General features: G+C 39.6%; 1 protein-coding gene across 1 annotated transcript in view; it reads right to left on the bottom strand.

Annotated features, from left to right (window-relative positions):
- Positions 1 to 16,761, bottom strand: part of LOC126176568 (dynein beta chain, ciliary) — a 790,269-nt gene that overhangs the window by 277,074 nt on the left and 496,434 nt on the right. Inside the window, exon 52 of the mRNA XM_049923728.1 lies at positions 8,346 to 8,545. Coding sequence (XP_049779685.1) covers positions 8,346 to 8,545 — 200 coding nt within the window. The remainder of the gene's footprint in view (positions 1 to 8,345; positions 8,546 to 16,761) is intronic.

The following is a 16,761-nucleotide window of genomic DNA, read 5'->3' as shown; positions in this document are numbered from 1 at the left end:
GTAATTAATTTCCTTGAGACAGAAAAGCTTCCATCCACAAATCAGCACAGATTTACAAAACATCACTTGTGTGAAACTCAGCTGGCCCGTTTCTCACACGATATCCTGTGAACCACAGTAGAAGGGCAACACACAGATTCCATAGTCTATATTTCTATAGAACCCAGTACAGTTCCTCAATGGTGAGTGTTCATGAGAAACAAGGATATCATCAGGAGTGCCTCAGGGATGAATGATTGAGTCCAATCTCTTCTCTATTTACATAAATGAACTGATGGACAGGCTGAGAAGCAATTTACAGCTGTTTGCTGATGACGCAGCACTGTAAAATAAGGTGTCATCGATGAGTGACTTTAGGACACAGGATGACTTGGAATTTCTAGCTGGTTTAATGAATGGCAGCTTGCTCTAAATGTGGAAAAATGTAAGTTATGCAGCCTCATAGGAAAAACAATACTGTAACTTTTAAATACATGATTAGTAGTGTGCTGCTTGGCACACTCATATTGATTGTGTCAAGGAGTAATGCTGCAAGGTGACATGAAGAGCAATGAGCATGCCATATTGGTAGAAGGGAAGGTGAACTTCATTCTATTGGGAGATTTGTGGAAAAGTGTACCTCATCTATAAAGGAAACCATGTACAGAACACTAGTGTGACTGCTCGAGTGCTTGATATCTCCACCAGATCAGATTAAAGCAAGACATCGAAGCAATTCAGAGACATGCTGCTAGATTTGTTACTGGTAGGTTCGACTGGCAAGAAAGTATTACAGTGATGCTTCATGAATCCCTGGAGAGAAGACAACATTCTTTTCATGAGGTACTATTGACAGAATTATAGAATCAAGATTTGAGGCTGACAGCAGAACGATTCTACTGCCCCAATGTACATTTTGCATAAGGATCACAAAGATAAGATGCAAAAAATTAGGGCTCATATAGAGGCTTATGTGCAGTCATTTTTCTCTTGGTCTATTTGTGAGTCGCACTGGAAAGGAAATGAGTAGTTGTCATATGTGGTATCCTCCACCATGCACCATACGGTGGCTTGTGAGGTACGTATATAGATGTAGAGTCCGTGGCTTTAGCCAGTTGGCATTGGCCTGTAGCCTGACATTTCACCAGCATCACCTTTTCTGTAGACTGCTGCTGTTCGAGCTACTTTTAAAAAGACTGGGAAAGTACCAGAGGAGAAGCGTTCATTTAATGGTTCTCAAATTTCACAAACAATTTTCTTCAGGACAGCACAAGCCAAGCAATAGGAATCTGGACTCTCTGATGGCTTCTAAGCTTTCACTGCACTTGTGATCTCATTAGTATGCAATTTTTACCACTCACTCATGGTACAACCATAGTTTTGCATCATAATACTTATATGGTCTATACCCATATCTGGAATCTCATTTACAGTTTTTTTGACTGTTCTCACAAAGTACTCATTAAATTTATCGGACTTGAAGACTTTATGAACTGTGACTCTGTCCTACATTCACTGTGTCTAAAGCTGCCATGTTTGGATCATGGATCTTTGCAATATAATTGACATTTTAGCCCTTTTTTGTTTCTTCAATCTCTTTCCTGTTGACCTTTTTTTCTGTGATTAATTGCAACAATGCGTATTTCTTGTACTGGGTGCTGTTGGAAAATGTTAACTATTAATATCAAATAGAGATAGAATGAATCACTTTCTGTATTCCTTCAGTTTCTTCTTTCCAGTTAAAAAATTATAATGCATTTACAAAGTGTTCTAATTTCTCTGTTTTAATGATTCTGCTGTTGAACACATACTTTAAATGACAAGTAGTACCTGACTGATTACTTACTGATTTTGTATTTAGTTTGGTAATTAGTGCATTATGATCTACAATCATTGGTTCCATCACACTATGTCCCTTAGACAATAGGTAGTCGCTTGTTCAATGCAAAAGCCAAACAACCAGCCATGAGAAAAAGTGGGGTTTATAAAATCACATGCCGTGAGTGTTACTATGGCTACATTGGACAGACAAGGAGGTCAATCTGCATCAGGCTTAAAAAACACCATAGAAGCTGGAGATTGAAAAAGCCTGATTCAGCCTTTGGGGAACGTTGCCTTAACAATAACCACAAATACATAATAGATGTACAATCAAACAATGGAAAATCGTGGATGGAATGTAACAATATTGTGAGAAGGAAAGTTGCTACTCACCATATAGCAGAGATGCTAAGTCGCAGATAGGCACAACAAAAAGACTCTCACGAAGCTTTCATCCATTAAAGCCTTCAAAACAATACACACACACACACACACACACACACACACACACAACTCTCACACATGACTGCAGTCTCATGCAAATGAAACCACACTGTGAGTAGCAGCACCAGTGCATGATCGGAGTGGTGACTGGGTAGGGGTAAGGAGGAGGCTGGGGTGGGGAGTGTGTGGCAGTCAGTAAAGTGCTGCAGGTTAGATAGTGGGCACGGGAGATGTGGAGAGGGGGTGGCGGGGGAGGTAGTGGAAAAGGTGAGAAATAAAAAGACTGGGAGTGGTGATGGAATGACTTCTGTGTAGTTCTGGAATGGGAACAAGGAAGGGGCTGGATGGGTGAGGACAGTGACTAACACAGGTTGAGGCCAGGAGGGTTACGGGAACATAGGATGTGTTGCAGGGAAAGTTCCCACCTGCACATTTCAGAAAAGTTGGTGTTGGTAGGAAGGATCCATATGGCACAGGCTGTGAAGCAGTCATTGAAATGAAGGATATCTTGTTTGGCACTCTCGAAATATACCGCGGGTCTCACTGAAGCCTTCACTGACCGTAATTACCCTCCAAACCTTGTACAAAAACGAATCTCCCATGCCTCACCTTTCCAGTCCCTCACCACCTCCCAAAGTCCTATCGTCCAGCTACAGAAAAGCATTCCCCTCGTAACTCAATACCACCCAGAACTGGAGCAACTGAATTACATTCTCCGCCAGGATTTTGATTACCTCTCATTGTGCCATGAAATGAGAAATGTCCTGCCCACTATACTTCCAACAGTGGTGTTCCACCATTCACCGAACCTACACAATATACTCGTCCATCCTTACACAGGCCCTGCTCCCAATCCCTTACCTCTTACCACTGTAACAGACCTAGATGCAAGACCTGTCCCATACATCATCCCACCACCACCTTCTCCAGTCCAGTCAGTAACATCACCTGTCCCATCAAAGGCATGACTACCTGTAAAACCAGTCGTGTGATCTACAAGCTAAGCTGCAATCACTGTGCTGCATTCTATGTAGGCATGACGACCAACAAGCTGTCTGTCTGCATGAAAGGCCACTGACAAACTGTGGCCAAGAAACAAGTGGACCACCGTGTTGCTCAACATGCTTCCAAACATGATATCCATTTCATTAACTGCTTCACAGCCTTTACCATAAGGATCCTTGCCACTAACACTAGCTTTTCTGAATTGCGCAGATGGGAACTTTCCCTGCAATACATCCTATGTTCCCGTAACCCTCCTGGCCTCAAGCTTTGTTAGTCACTGTCCTCACCCATCTAGCCCTTGTTCCCATTCCAGCACTACCCAGTCATCATTCCACCACCACACCCAGTCTTTTTATTTCTCTCCTTTTCCACTGCTCCCTCTCCCTCCCCACCTCTCCCATGACCTTTGTCTAACCTGCAGCACTTCACTGTCCACCACCCCCACCATACCATCCCTCCCTCTCGACAACCCTACCTCCTCCTTACCCCCACCAAGTTGCCACTCCCATCATGCATAGATGTAAAAGTCTTACACACACAGGAGAAAAAGGGGGCTACACTCAGCCAGTTAGAAATTAAGAAACAGATGTGTATGCCCTCACACCTATTATTGTAGGAGCAAACCCAATTCAATTATTCACTTCTTTTGGATGATACCACAACTCCAGGATAGAAATAAAACTCTGGGCCTCAATCCATCAGTAGATAAAAAGTTCTTGGCTAATGCATATCTTCATTCCTAGGTATGGCTCAGAAATAGCTCTGAGCACTATGCGACTTATCTTCTGAGGTCATCAGTCACCTAGAACTTAGAAGTAATTAAACCTAACTAACCTAAAGACATCACACACATACATGCCCGAGCCAGGATCCAAACCTGCGACTGTAGCGGTCACTCGGCCCCAGACTGTAGCGCCTAGAACCGCACGGCCACTCTGACCGGCTCCTAGGTATGTTTAGTCATGTTAGTGTAATTGCTGAGTTACGTTATTCCATATGTAAATTGTCAAAAAATGATCATTGAAGTAATTTTACATTAAGCCAACAATTTATACATTAAGAAGTTAAGATTATCTTTGCCTTATCATCAAGCTTATCTTTGCATTAGCATCTTTGGAAATCACTAACGTACTTGAAAATGTGCTTATAACCCGACACCTAGGTTGTGCATGACAATTATAAAATTTGTGAAACAAGAGAAAAAACAGTATTTGTTTAGTTAATTTACAATGTTTCACCAAGAAACCACAGCGGATTCAGTTAAAGCGAATATCTGTTTGTTGATGTCGTCTACTCACTATATCCAGGGAGACAATATGTTTGCAGCATTCCAGAATTGCTTGCACCAAATACGGCTTTGCAAACATGTGCTATAACACACATTTATATGCAGAGTTCCATTATCTGTGGTACTATTAATAAATGTATATAGTTTGCTTCTTTAAGTATCTGCAGTCAGTAATGGCATCATCTGAAACTCTCATTTTCCCACTCAGAAGTAAGAAGATGTGTCATTAGACAATGGTACTTGTAACAGAAATCTGAGTCTCTAAGTTCTGTTGAGATTAGTACTCCCAGGTTAAATTGGGTAGGTATTGACAAGTAGTGTAAACACTTATGGTAGCTATGATAAAATGTTACCCAGTAAAAATTATAGTAATAATAGTTAGAAACTGACAATATATCAGCATTATAACTGACTGGCAACTAGCCCTTAATGCAGAGGAACAACTCAAGAAACCTAAAAACATAGCAGCTGTTGACTACATTTTTAATTAGTCATTACAGGAGTCACAAATATCATAAAACATTGTCAGGTAACAGTGTGAGGTGACATGAAGGGGAATCATTACATAGGCTCTTTTGTAAGTGAAGTGAATGGCAGGCATTGATTTATTGGTAATTTACCTGAAAGCTATCAATAAAAGTGACTGGTTACAAAAAACTTCATGACTCATATTGAGATACTGTTGAAGTATAATATACTAACAATGTTAGTGTGTGTATGTGTGTGTGTGTGTGTGTGTGTGTGTGTGCATGTGTTTGTAACTTTCTACATATAATTTTAGCAGGGGTTAAGAAGACACACTTAAATAAATAACAATGTACACAGTGGATATAATAGAGGGAAACATTCCACGTGGGAAAAATATATTTAAAAAGAAAGATGATGAGACTTACCAAACAAAAGCGCTGGCAGGTCGATAGACACACAAACAAACACAAACATACACACAAAATTCTAGCTTTCGCAACCAACAGTTGCCTCGTCAGGAAAGAGGGAAGGAGAAGGAAAGACAAAAGGATATGGGTTTTAAGGGAGAGGGTAAGGAGTCATTCCAATCCCGGGAGCGGAAAGACTTACCTTAGGGGAAAAAAAGGACAGGTATACACTTGCACACACACACATATCCATCCACACATACACAGACACAAGCAGACATTTGTAAAGGCAAAGAAACTCTTTGCCTTTACAAATGTCTGCTTGTGTCTGTGTATGTGTGGATGGATATGTGTGTGTGTGCAAGTGTATACCTGTCCTTTTTTCCCCCTAAGGTAAGTCTTTCCGCTCCCGGGATTGGAATGACTCCTTACCCTCTCCCTTAAAACCCATATCCTTTTGTCTTTCCTTCTCCTTCCCTCTTTCCTGACGAGGCAACCATTGGTTGCGAAAGCTAGAATTTTGTGTGTATGTTTGTGTTTGTTTGTGTGTCTATTGACCTGCCAATGTACACAGTGGTGTATAAATAATCACTATAAAGCTGCCTGATCCACGACTGATCTCAGAAGAAACCAGGATGTAAAAATACATAAAATTAGGGAAAGATGAGGGAAAATCAATCAGTCACCTGTAGAGAACTTGTGCATGGCATACAGAAACATGTAATAGAAGGCAGTTAACACTACTAGCTTTCGAGCTCTTGCTCTTTTCCTAGTACAACTACACACATTCACACTGAGACCCAAACATACATTCTTGTGGTAGCAGTGAGACTAAAAGGATGTATGTATATATGTATGTCCAGCATCTTCTCATAAACCACTGGATCAATTTCAAACAAATTTTGTATGCACACTGCCTGCCATATGAAAATAAGTAGTGTGGTGGCTAGAACCTCCAAGCTGGTAGTAACAGCATGCCTTTCTGGGGGCTGCATGTACAGTCAGGCACAGCAGAGAAGAAGAGGGGAGGGTAGATGGAAAGTGAGAGAGGGGGGAGGATGAAAGGGAAAGAGAAAAGGAGAGGAAGAGACAGACAGAGAGGGTGAAGGAAGTGATTGACAAGGAGAGGGAGGAGGATGGGATGGACAGAGAGAGGGGAGAAGGATGAGATGGGCAGAGATAGCAGGGAGGAGGAGATGGTCAGATCAAGGCAGTCAGGTAGATGCAGAATTTCTTATTTCCGAAAAGCATCTGACTCAGTGCCATGCCTACACTTATTGTCAAAAGTACTATCATGTGGGGTATCAACTGAAATTTGTGACTAGACAGAGGACTTTTTGGTAGGGATGACAAAGCATGTTATCTTGGATGCAGAGCCATTGTTGGATGTAGAGGTAACTTCAGGTGTGCCCCAAGGTAAGTGGTTTGGGAACCTTGCTGATCATTTTGTATATCAATGACCTGGCAAACAATATTAACTGTAGCCTCTGACTTTTTGCAGATGATGAAACTATCTATACTGAAGTACTGTCAAAAAGAAGCTGCATAAGTATTCATCCATCTTGGTAAAATTTCAAAGTAGTGCAAAGATTGATAACTTGCTTTAAATGTTCAAAAATATAAAATTGTCCACTTCACAAAATGAAAAAAAAAAACAAAAAAAAAAAATAGGCTATGACTATAATATCAATGAGTCGCAGTTGGAATTGTCCAACTCACAAATACTTGGGTGTAACTCTTCGTAGAGATACGAAATGGTATGGTCACACATGCTCAGTTATGGGTACAGCAGGTGGTTGACTTTGGTTTACTGATAGGATACTGGGGAAGTGCAATCAGTCTGTGATGGAGATTACCTACAAATCACTCATGCAACAATTCTAGAATACTGTTCAAGTGTATGGGACCCATACCAAATAGAACTAACAGGGGATATTGAACATATAAAGAGAAGGGCAGCACAAATGGTCACAGGTTTGTCTTATCCATGGGACAGTGTCAGAAAGATACTGAAGAAACTGAAGTGGCAGACTTGAAGATAGATGTAAACTGTCCCAAGAAAGTCTACTAACAAAGGTTTGAGAACCAGCTTTAAATGATGACTATACGAATATTCTACAAATCCCTATGCATCGTTCAAATAGGGATAGTGAGAATGAGATTAGAATAATTACAGCATACACTGAGGCATTCAAAGAATCATTCTTCCCACACTCCATACATGAATGGAACCAGAAGAAATCCTAATAACTGGTACAATGGGACACACCCTCTGCAATGCACTTCATGGTGATTTGCAGAGTACAGACACAGATGTAGGTACAGAAGAAAGCAGGGGTGTTGTGCAGGGGCTAGTTATGTGGATGGGCACAGTTATGCAGAGAAGCTGGGGGAGATGTATAGTGAGAGCGGATGATGTGCCCAGAAAAAGAGGGGAGAAGGTGATGGGGAGGTTGAGGTGAAAAGAGAAAGAGGGTGGGAGGAAGAGATGGATAAAGAGAGAGGGGAGGAGGAAACATGTGCAATATATGTGTCAAATGCATATGTGGGCAACACCATGGGTAAAAGACTAGTGGTACAATAACAAGTACCCTATGGTACACAAAATTCTATTAAATCACTGAGAATAGGTGAAAATGTAGGTAGAGTTATTTGGCATGATCCTCATATTATTACAGTGTTGGGCTATTATTATAAACATAAATAGAATGTGGCAATCAGTGTTTGGAAAATTTCTTTGTGCTTGCAATTTTTTATACAAGCGGAAAATATGCACTTATTTCTTATGTGAAATATCTAACAGCTCATAGTGGTGTCATTTCAGACAGGAGCAAAACTTAAGGAAGTAATAGCTCATCTGCATTAAGCATATTCATGTATGGACTTGGGAGCAACATTCACATAATATTTCAAAAAAGTTGTATTGCAAGTACCTGCAGATATGCATCATAGCATCTTCAAATAGCACGAGGTTCATTGCAGCGACCAGGTCATTATAACTAACAAGGGCATCCTGAAGTAGTTTAGTTAAAACATCCCACTCTTTCACTGGCATGTACTTAGGTTCACCAATTCCTTGAGCAAAATGGCAAAACAAGTTTGGTTTTTCCAACACTATACTTTCATCCATATCCTGTGTCAAAATAAAAAGCAAGCATTATGTTTTTGTTTGATAAGTTATGGCCTACTTAAAATTTATGTGAGAATGTGATAATTAATTTCATACATCAGTATTACAGTTTCATTAAGAGCAGAAAACAATCTTCTGTTGCTATGAAGAATGTAGGTGTATCAAACTTTCCACTTACAAATTAGAATTGTTATACTTTATGATGGTAAATAATTTCTTTTTGGTGATAAAATTAATTATTCCATTACCTTATTTTTCACAAAGAAATAAATAAGTATTTAAAAAATAAAAATAAACTTTGAGAAATGGCTCCATATAAAAACTAAATAATACAACTGTGCAAAATGAAGTCAAGCAATAGAAAGTTCAGGTTGGAATAACAATAACACCAGTCAACAGCTATTTTGTATCTGGGATGTGATACATCAACTCATATGTATTTTGGTGTATACAATCTGAATATACCTTTCAAAATGTTCTAGCACATACCAATTTTGAGTTTGAAAAGGTTTTTTTATTTTCCGTATTCAGTATTTCACTTTTTGCTGTACATCAGATCTGTGATTTGACTTTGTATGTTATGGGATAATAAAAATTCTGAATCTGATTCTGTTTAGATGTTTAATTGTTTGTTTTTGATTTGCAAAAGGAGAGCTAGAAGATCTACAAATCGTCAGTAAATGGCTAGTGCGGTACACCAGTGGTGTGAAAGAGATCCTCAGTGAGTGTTTCCTGTGAAAGATAGTGCAAGCTATTTGTGTTTAAAACTTACACTAAGAAAAATGGCAACTAGTAAATCTCGTTGCTGTCTAAACCACCTTGACAAGTTTTGTTATGTGTTTGGGAAATTCACTCCAAAAGCCCAAATTTTGCACCTCATATTGGCTGCATAACCCATACTACAAGCTTAACCGAGTGGTTGAAAGGAAAACACCGAGCCATGGCAATCGCTGTTACGATGGTGTGGTGTGAGCCTAAAGACCATTATTCAGACTGTTACTTCTGTCTTACAAATATTTCGGAACATTCAAGCAAAACTGGACATAAAATAAAGTATCCAAACGTATCTTCAGTGCATTTGCCTGTGCCCCATGATGAGGGGTTGCCTGTTTCTGTCTGTAACTTGTAAGCCATGGAACCAGACACCATGTCAAGTGAATCAGAAAGTACTGAACATATAGAAGTATACTGCCCTCAATATCAAGACAATTCGCCTCAGCTCTTTAATTAAAAGTAATTGAACGATTTGGTTCACAATCTAAAACTTTCAAAACAGCAAGCTGAAGTCTTGGTGTCGAGACTGCAACAACGGAACCTTCTAGCTCCAGGGACAACAATTTCCTATTTCAGATCAAGAGGTACTTCCCTTGCTCAATATTTTGATATGCAGAATCAATGTGTGTATGTAGAGATGTCAATAGTCTGATGATGCAGCTAGGTGTACAACATAATCCACAGGAGTGGCAACTATTTATTGACTCCAGTAAAATCAGCTTGATCATTACTACTGCATAATGGTGATGGATTTCCATTGGTACCTTTAGCTTACACAGGAGACATGGAAGCAACTTATGAAACCATGGCTTTGCTGCTACAGGCAATCAAATGTAAGGATCATGAATGGAAGCTTTGCTGTGATTTAAAAGTTGTTGCACTCCTTACAGGTTTACAGGCTGAAATCACGAAATACTGCTGCTTTTTGTGCCTTTGGGGCAGCCATGACAGCAACAACCACTATACAGTCAAGGAATGAGCTATAAGGAAGTCATATGTTCCAGGAAATGTAAATGTTAACAATACCCCATTGGTTGAGCCCAATAAAATCATTTTGCGTCCCCTTCATATCAAGTTGAGCCTTATCAAGACCTTTGTAAAAGCTCTGGATAAAGAAGGTGATGCCTTCAATCACTTAAAATAAAAGTTTCCCAAATTAAGTGAGGCAAAGCTGAAAGACGGTATATTTGTTGGACCACAGATAAGAAAATTGATGAAAGATCAAACCGTTGATACCAAAACCACAGATGTCCAATTAGCTGTCTGGTCTTCTTTTAAAGCAATTGGAAGGGCTTTTTGGATAACAGAAAACTATGTGACCATTGTGAATGATCTGTTGGACAACTATAAAAACATGGGGTGTAGGATGTCACTTAAAATTCACTTTTTACTTTCTCACCTTGATTTCTTACCAGAAAATTTGGGAGCTGTAAGTGATGAGCATGGTGAATACTTTCACCAAGACATTGTTACCATGGAACACCGTTACCAAGCCCATTGGAACCCATCAATGATGAGTGACTACTGCTGGGGTCTTGCTAGGGAGAGTGATGAAAAGGCAAACAAAAGAAGAGCTCTGTCGTCACATTTTTCAAAAACCAAAGACGATTAATGGTGAAAATATCTTCTGAACTAATTTGGACCATTTATTGGCATAATGCCCACATATACATACAAAATAGTATTGATGTCAAATGTTCTGAAAGTATATCTTTGTTTAACTTAATTGTGTCAATTTTCGCTATTACCATTTTTTATTCTGCTGTGTATCTAGGAAATGTGACATCATACAGAAAAACTGATTTTACCAGTGTATTCAGAACCCAAAAATTAGGTAAATCCACCCATTTACAAACCAGATGCAGAAAAAAGTTTAAATTTGTTAACTAGTGTAATATTATGAAAAGGATTGGCTGCTACTCACCATAAAGATGACACTTTGAGTTGCTTATGGGCACAACGAAAAGACTGTTACCTATTGAGGTTCTGGCCACAGTCTCCTTCAGAAATGCAAACGTACTTATTCACACAAGCAAGCACATCTCACACACACACATGGCCACTATCTCTGGTGGCTCCAGCCAGAATTTAACTGTTACGTTGTACAAAAGCAGCAATCCAGAGTAGATTGGAGAAAGGGGAGGGGTAGTAGAGTATGGGTGGGGGGAAAATATGAGTGCTGTTTGGCAGAGCATGCAGGGATTAGATGGCTTCAGAGCAACACTGTCAGGAACAGTGTTGGGAAGCTGTTAGGGAAAGGGTGGACAGGTTTGGGGAATAGAAAAGGGGAAAAGGCAGTAGGTGCATTGATAGAGAGTGGGGCACAATAAGGGTGAGTGTTATGCCTTGGGAGGAGGTGATAGGACAGAGGGGTAACCTACTGTTCTCATACACTCTACCCAACAGTTCCATTCTGTCTGCCCTATCACCTCCTTCGATCTCATGTCCCCTCATACTCATTGTGCACCGCTCTCTACCACTGCACCCATTGGTATTTTCCCCTTTTCTGCTCCCTGCTTCTCCCTCTCCCAACGCTTCCATACATGCACCTGACAGCCTTGTCCTGTCATTGCATAGTCCATGCATGCTCTGCTAGACAGTGCCCTTATGTCCCTCCACCCATATCCTGCTATACCTTCCCCCCCTTCCCCAACCCACTCTGGAATGCTGCTTTCATTCAACAGTTGTATTCTGGCTGGAGTGGCCAGAAATAATGGTCAAGTGTGGGTAAGATGGGCTTCCTTGTGTGAATGTGTTTTCTTGTCTGAAGTAAGCTGCAGTCAAAAGGTCAATGTGTAACAGTTTTTTGATTGTGTATGTCTACAATTTTATGCCTCATCTTTATGGTAAGCAGCAATATGTCCTTTTGTCAATGTTGTAAATATTGAGAAGTTTTCGAAACCTTAAGATTTTGGAAATTTTTTATAATTGTTCCTACCCAGCTCTAGTGAGAAATATGGAAAGGGAAACAATCTGAAGCCTGCAAAGAAATGAATGAATCCATAAACATTAAAAAAGCCAAACTTTTTCTATATTTCTGTGCCCTCTTTCTGCTGTCTCTCTCTTCCCCTCTTCCTCTTGTCATCCCTCATCAAATTTTATTTCTTCTTTTCACTCCTCACTCAAGACTTTCTTCTTCTTCTTTCACAATGTCTGCACTGTCAGAATTATGCTCTCACTTGCTCTCAGCAGACAAACTGACATCATAATGATGCATGTCAACATATCACAGGGTGGTTATTCATTATATAAAGCAATTACAGCAGCAGTTACAACAGTCAATTTTTCTCAACAAAATTTAGGGAATTGTCATCAAATTCTTGAGTTTTTCTCTATGTTTGATGATGTGGCATGAATACTGCAAAAACATTACATAAAATTAATAACTTATCCTCTTCATACACTGATTTTTTTCAGTGCACTACTTCATTTGCATTCAAATTTAATTTTCAGATAATCATGCTGGTGAGCCAAAACATCATTCTTGATCACTTCCTGGTGGCAGTGTGGCACATGATGTGGTAAGGAAAGTACCCAAGTGGAGCTATGAGGACTGCGGAATCCTTCTAGCAATGATATAGGCTGCAAATGGGGTAATCCTCTGATGCAACTGACTCTGACAAAGGGCAGACAGTTATGGCTCAGTATTTGGGGATAAGCATCTCAAAAACAGTGAAACTGATTAGCTGTCCTTGTGCTTTTGTTGTGAGCATTTATGGAAAGTCGTTGAAGGATGGGGTAACACTGAGTATGTGACAAGTTGTTGGACATTCCTGCCTCATCACAGAACATGGTCATAGGAGGTCTGTTGGCCATGTAAACCAGGATAGGTGACAATCTGTGGCACATCTTACAACAGAATAGTACTAGTGATGGTACAAGTTATTCGGAGCACAGTGTACAGCCCACATTACTGATAATGGGGCTGTGCAGCAGATGACAAACATGTGTTCCCATGCTTGCTCAACAAAATTGCCAACCATGATTGCAGAGGGCATGGGATCATCAAGACTGGACTGAGAATCAGTGGAAACATGTCACCTAGTTGGATGAATTATGTTTCTTGTATCACCAGGTCAATGGTTGCATCTGGATAAGCCATCGTGCAAGTGAATGGCTGCTTGAACACAGGCTCTGCCAAGGACGCAGGCCAGTGGTGGAAATATAACACTTTGATGGACAGTTACCTGGGATTCTGTGGGACCTGTTGTAGTAACTAAAGGCATTATGACACCTATGAACATTACTGCAGACCATCCGCATCCATTCATGTATTCTCCGTTGGCAGTGAGATCTTCCTGTAGGATAGTTATCCATGTCATAAGCACAGAATTATGATATACTTGTCTCAGAGCTAGCATAGTGAACTCATGTTGATGTCTTGGTCAACAGATTTGCCTGATCTGAAACTGTTGGAATATACCTAGGATGCTATTGGGATCCAGGTCTGCACCCGCTAACCACCGGCCTGTAATTTATGGGAACTGCTTGGCCAGTGCACAGATCACTGTAGTATTGCATTCCATATATGCACCAAAGTGCTATTAAATAGCTGTTCACAGTATTCTGGTTCATTATTGTTTATTGCACCACTTTCAGAACCTAACACCTTACATTTTGACTCTGTTCCTCCTATTTTCAGGAAGAAATCAGAGAAATTCTCTGAAATTATAAAACTATTTGTAACAGAGCAAGGTGGGATTATCCTGCTTATTGTTATACCCCACCTGATGCCAAAATTATATTTCTCTAATGTTCTTTCATTAGCAGTACATATACGATAGTTACACAAAATTACTAAATCCTTATTCAGGCATCAGTTCATCAATCTTCATTACCCACTGTACAATGTAAAGATGATCAACAACAGTAGTACGTTGTTTCATATAAAAACATCCCATTTAAATATTGATGATTTACGATACCTGTGGGGCAATGCGCACTTCAAAATTCCATCTTGCTAAAAGTTATTTACGAATTCTATGCTCAGATCATGCAATACCCATAAATTACAGGCTGTTGGTTAGGGCGTGGAGAGCTGGATCCCAATAGTGTCCTCGATGTGTTCCACCAGTTTCAGGTCAGGTGAATTTTGTGGACAAGAAATCAACATTAGTTCACTATGATAGTCCTCTAACAAGTGTAGTACGAGTCTGGCCTTACGACATGGACAGTTATTCTAAAATAAGAACCCATCTGAAATCTCTCATTCTCCACTTTTCAACAAATGTTTTACTTTTCAAAAACCTCTGTATTTCAAAAGTTATTTGTATTCTAAATTTGCATGCTTTGGAATGTTGGAAATCTTAAAATGTATTTCTTTCCAAAATCCAGTCACACAGTTTCGGAGCCCTGTTTTTTCTGTTTCTGAAAATATGTACTTTTACTTAAATAATCTGTCAGTTTGTTAATTATTCCAATCTGAAGAGTTAACTTTTTCACTTTTTCGCAAAGATTGGGAATCGCTGTGCACATTAAACTGAACTCCCATAAAGTAGTGCCAATACTTTGGCAGTATATATAATTATACAGTTAATAGTTAAACAAACTTACTTCACTACCTATTATATCTTTGTTCCTTTTCATTTTCCATCTTTTATGTTAATATTTGTAATAGATTAGCTTAGTATTTTAGCAATTTGTAATTTTCTGTAATATGTGCATCTTTACATGGGTGTTATGGACAAAGCAAGAGTCAGTGGTAGACAAATATCCAATCAATTCAGGCACTCAGTTATTGGTTTGCAATCACTGTTAAACAGTACAGTCAGTTTGTTATTAGTAAATCAATGTTTACTAGTTAAAATGTGAAGTTACTATGTCAGTAAGACTCCGGTAACCATTACACTGTAAGGTTGCCAAGTCAGCTGTCTGTACAGCCACTTTAAAAACTCTAGTAAATCGCTCTTATATTATGTGAAATGTTCATTATAAAAATTAATTACTACAAGCTGATCATTGTCGTTGTCAAGACATATGGGACAAGATAGCATGTAAATAACTTTACATACAGTCTACTTCAGCACTGTGTGCAGTTCAGGCAAGTACAGCTACCCTCTAAACTTCTCAAAAATGTTTTGTATCACCCTTATAACTGACTTAGTTTGCATTTTCTCAATACCATAAACCTATTTTCAATTACTCTTTTGACAAAATCACAATGTACAGCCATCTATGTAGTGCAGGTAAAAATAAAGCTGCATTCTCAAAGCAAATCAGAGGAGGGCAATTTGTCTCAATTGTAAATGGGATTTTCCAGCTTGTGTATATTGTTCAGTCAGTTAGCATGCCTCAAAGGGTCATTTAAACCCAGGACCATGCAATATTGTCATTTTATTGCAAGAAAGGCTGTCAGCTAGGGAAGTTGGCAACCACAGTAACATCCAGAATGAGATTTTCACTCTGCAGCGGAGTGTGCGCTGATATGAAACTTCCTGGCAGATTAAAACTGTGTGCCCGCTGCAGAGTGAAAATCTCATTATGGAAACATCCCCCAGGCTGTGGCTAAGCCATGTCTCCGCAATATCCTTTCTTTCAGGAGTGCTAGTTCTGCAAGTTTTGCAGGAGAGCTTCTGTAAAGTTTGGAAGGTAGGAGACGAGGTACGGGCAGAAGTAAAGCTGTGAGTACCGGACGTGAGTCGTGCTTCGGTAGCTCAGATGGTAGAGCACTTGCCCGCGAAAGGCAAAGGTCCGAGTTCGGTGTCTCGGTCGGGCACACAGTTTTAATCTGCCAGGAAGTTTCACAGTAACATCGTTTGAACATTAACCACTATCATGAGACATAAATTATTTAAGATGTGTGTTGTAGTGGTTGCCTATGGTGAAAAACAATAGCTGATGCCTGCTACCTACAAATTATGGCACTTATGTACCCCAAGGAGAATATAACAGAACTGTGTGTTGACAAGGAAGCTATAAGTCTATATGTAATGTTAACTTACGAGGACATGCTGGAAAGTAATGTCTGCAAATTTTCATGAGAATACTCTTAAAGCTTTGTAAATAAAACAAACATTATTAACATTATACATCTTTATTCTTCATGTCTATATATTTATTTCTCAACATAGTGACTCTGGCGATGAACACATTTCCCTCAACAAGAGACCAGTTTGTTGATACCATCACGTTAGAATGTTTGACTTTATTGACATAGCCACAAACTGACCTCTTATAGCACCACTTCATCACTATGAAAGTGAAGTCCTGAAAGGTGCTTTTTATGTTTTGGAAACAGATGAAAGTTGGATACGGCCTTGACAGAACTGTATGGAGGATAATTAATGACACTGAACCCAAGACGTCGGATTGGTGCAGATGTCGCAGCATTCATGTGCAGTCTGGGATTGTCATGCTGAAGGGTGTTCAATGTGTGGATGAACTCTTCTGTGGTTAGAAACTGGATTACAGCACCATGTTTCTCATGCACTGACATGGTTATATTA

This window comes from Schistocerca cancellata, chromosome 3 (assembly GCF_023864275.1).
Source record: "Schistocerca cancellata isolate TAMUIC-IGC-003103 chromosome 3, iqSchCanc2.1, whole genome shotgun sequence".
Classification (NCBI taxonomy): domain Eukaryota; kingdom Metazoa; phylum Arthropoda; class Insecta; order Orthoptera; family Acrididae; genus Schistocerca; species Schistocerca cancellata.
The sequence above is the reverse complement of the archived record's forward strand: the minus strand, read 5'-3'. Positions and strand labels throughout refer to the sequence as shown.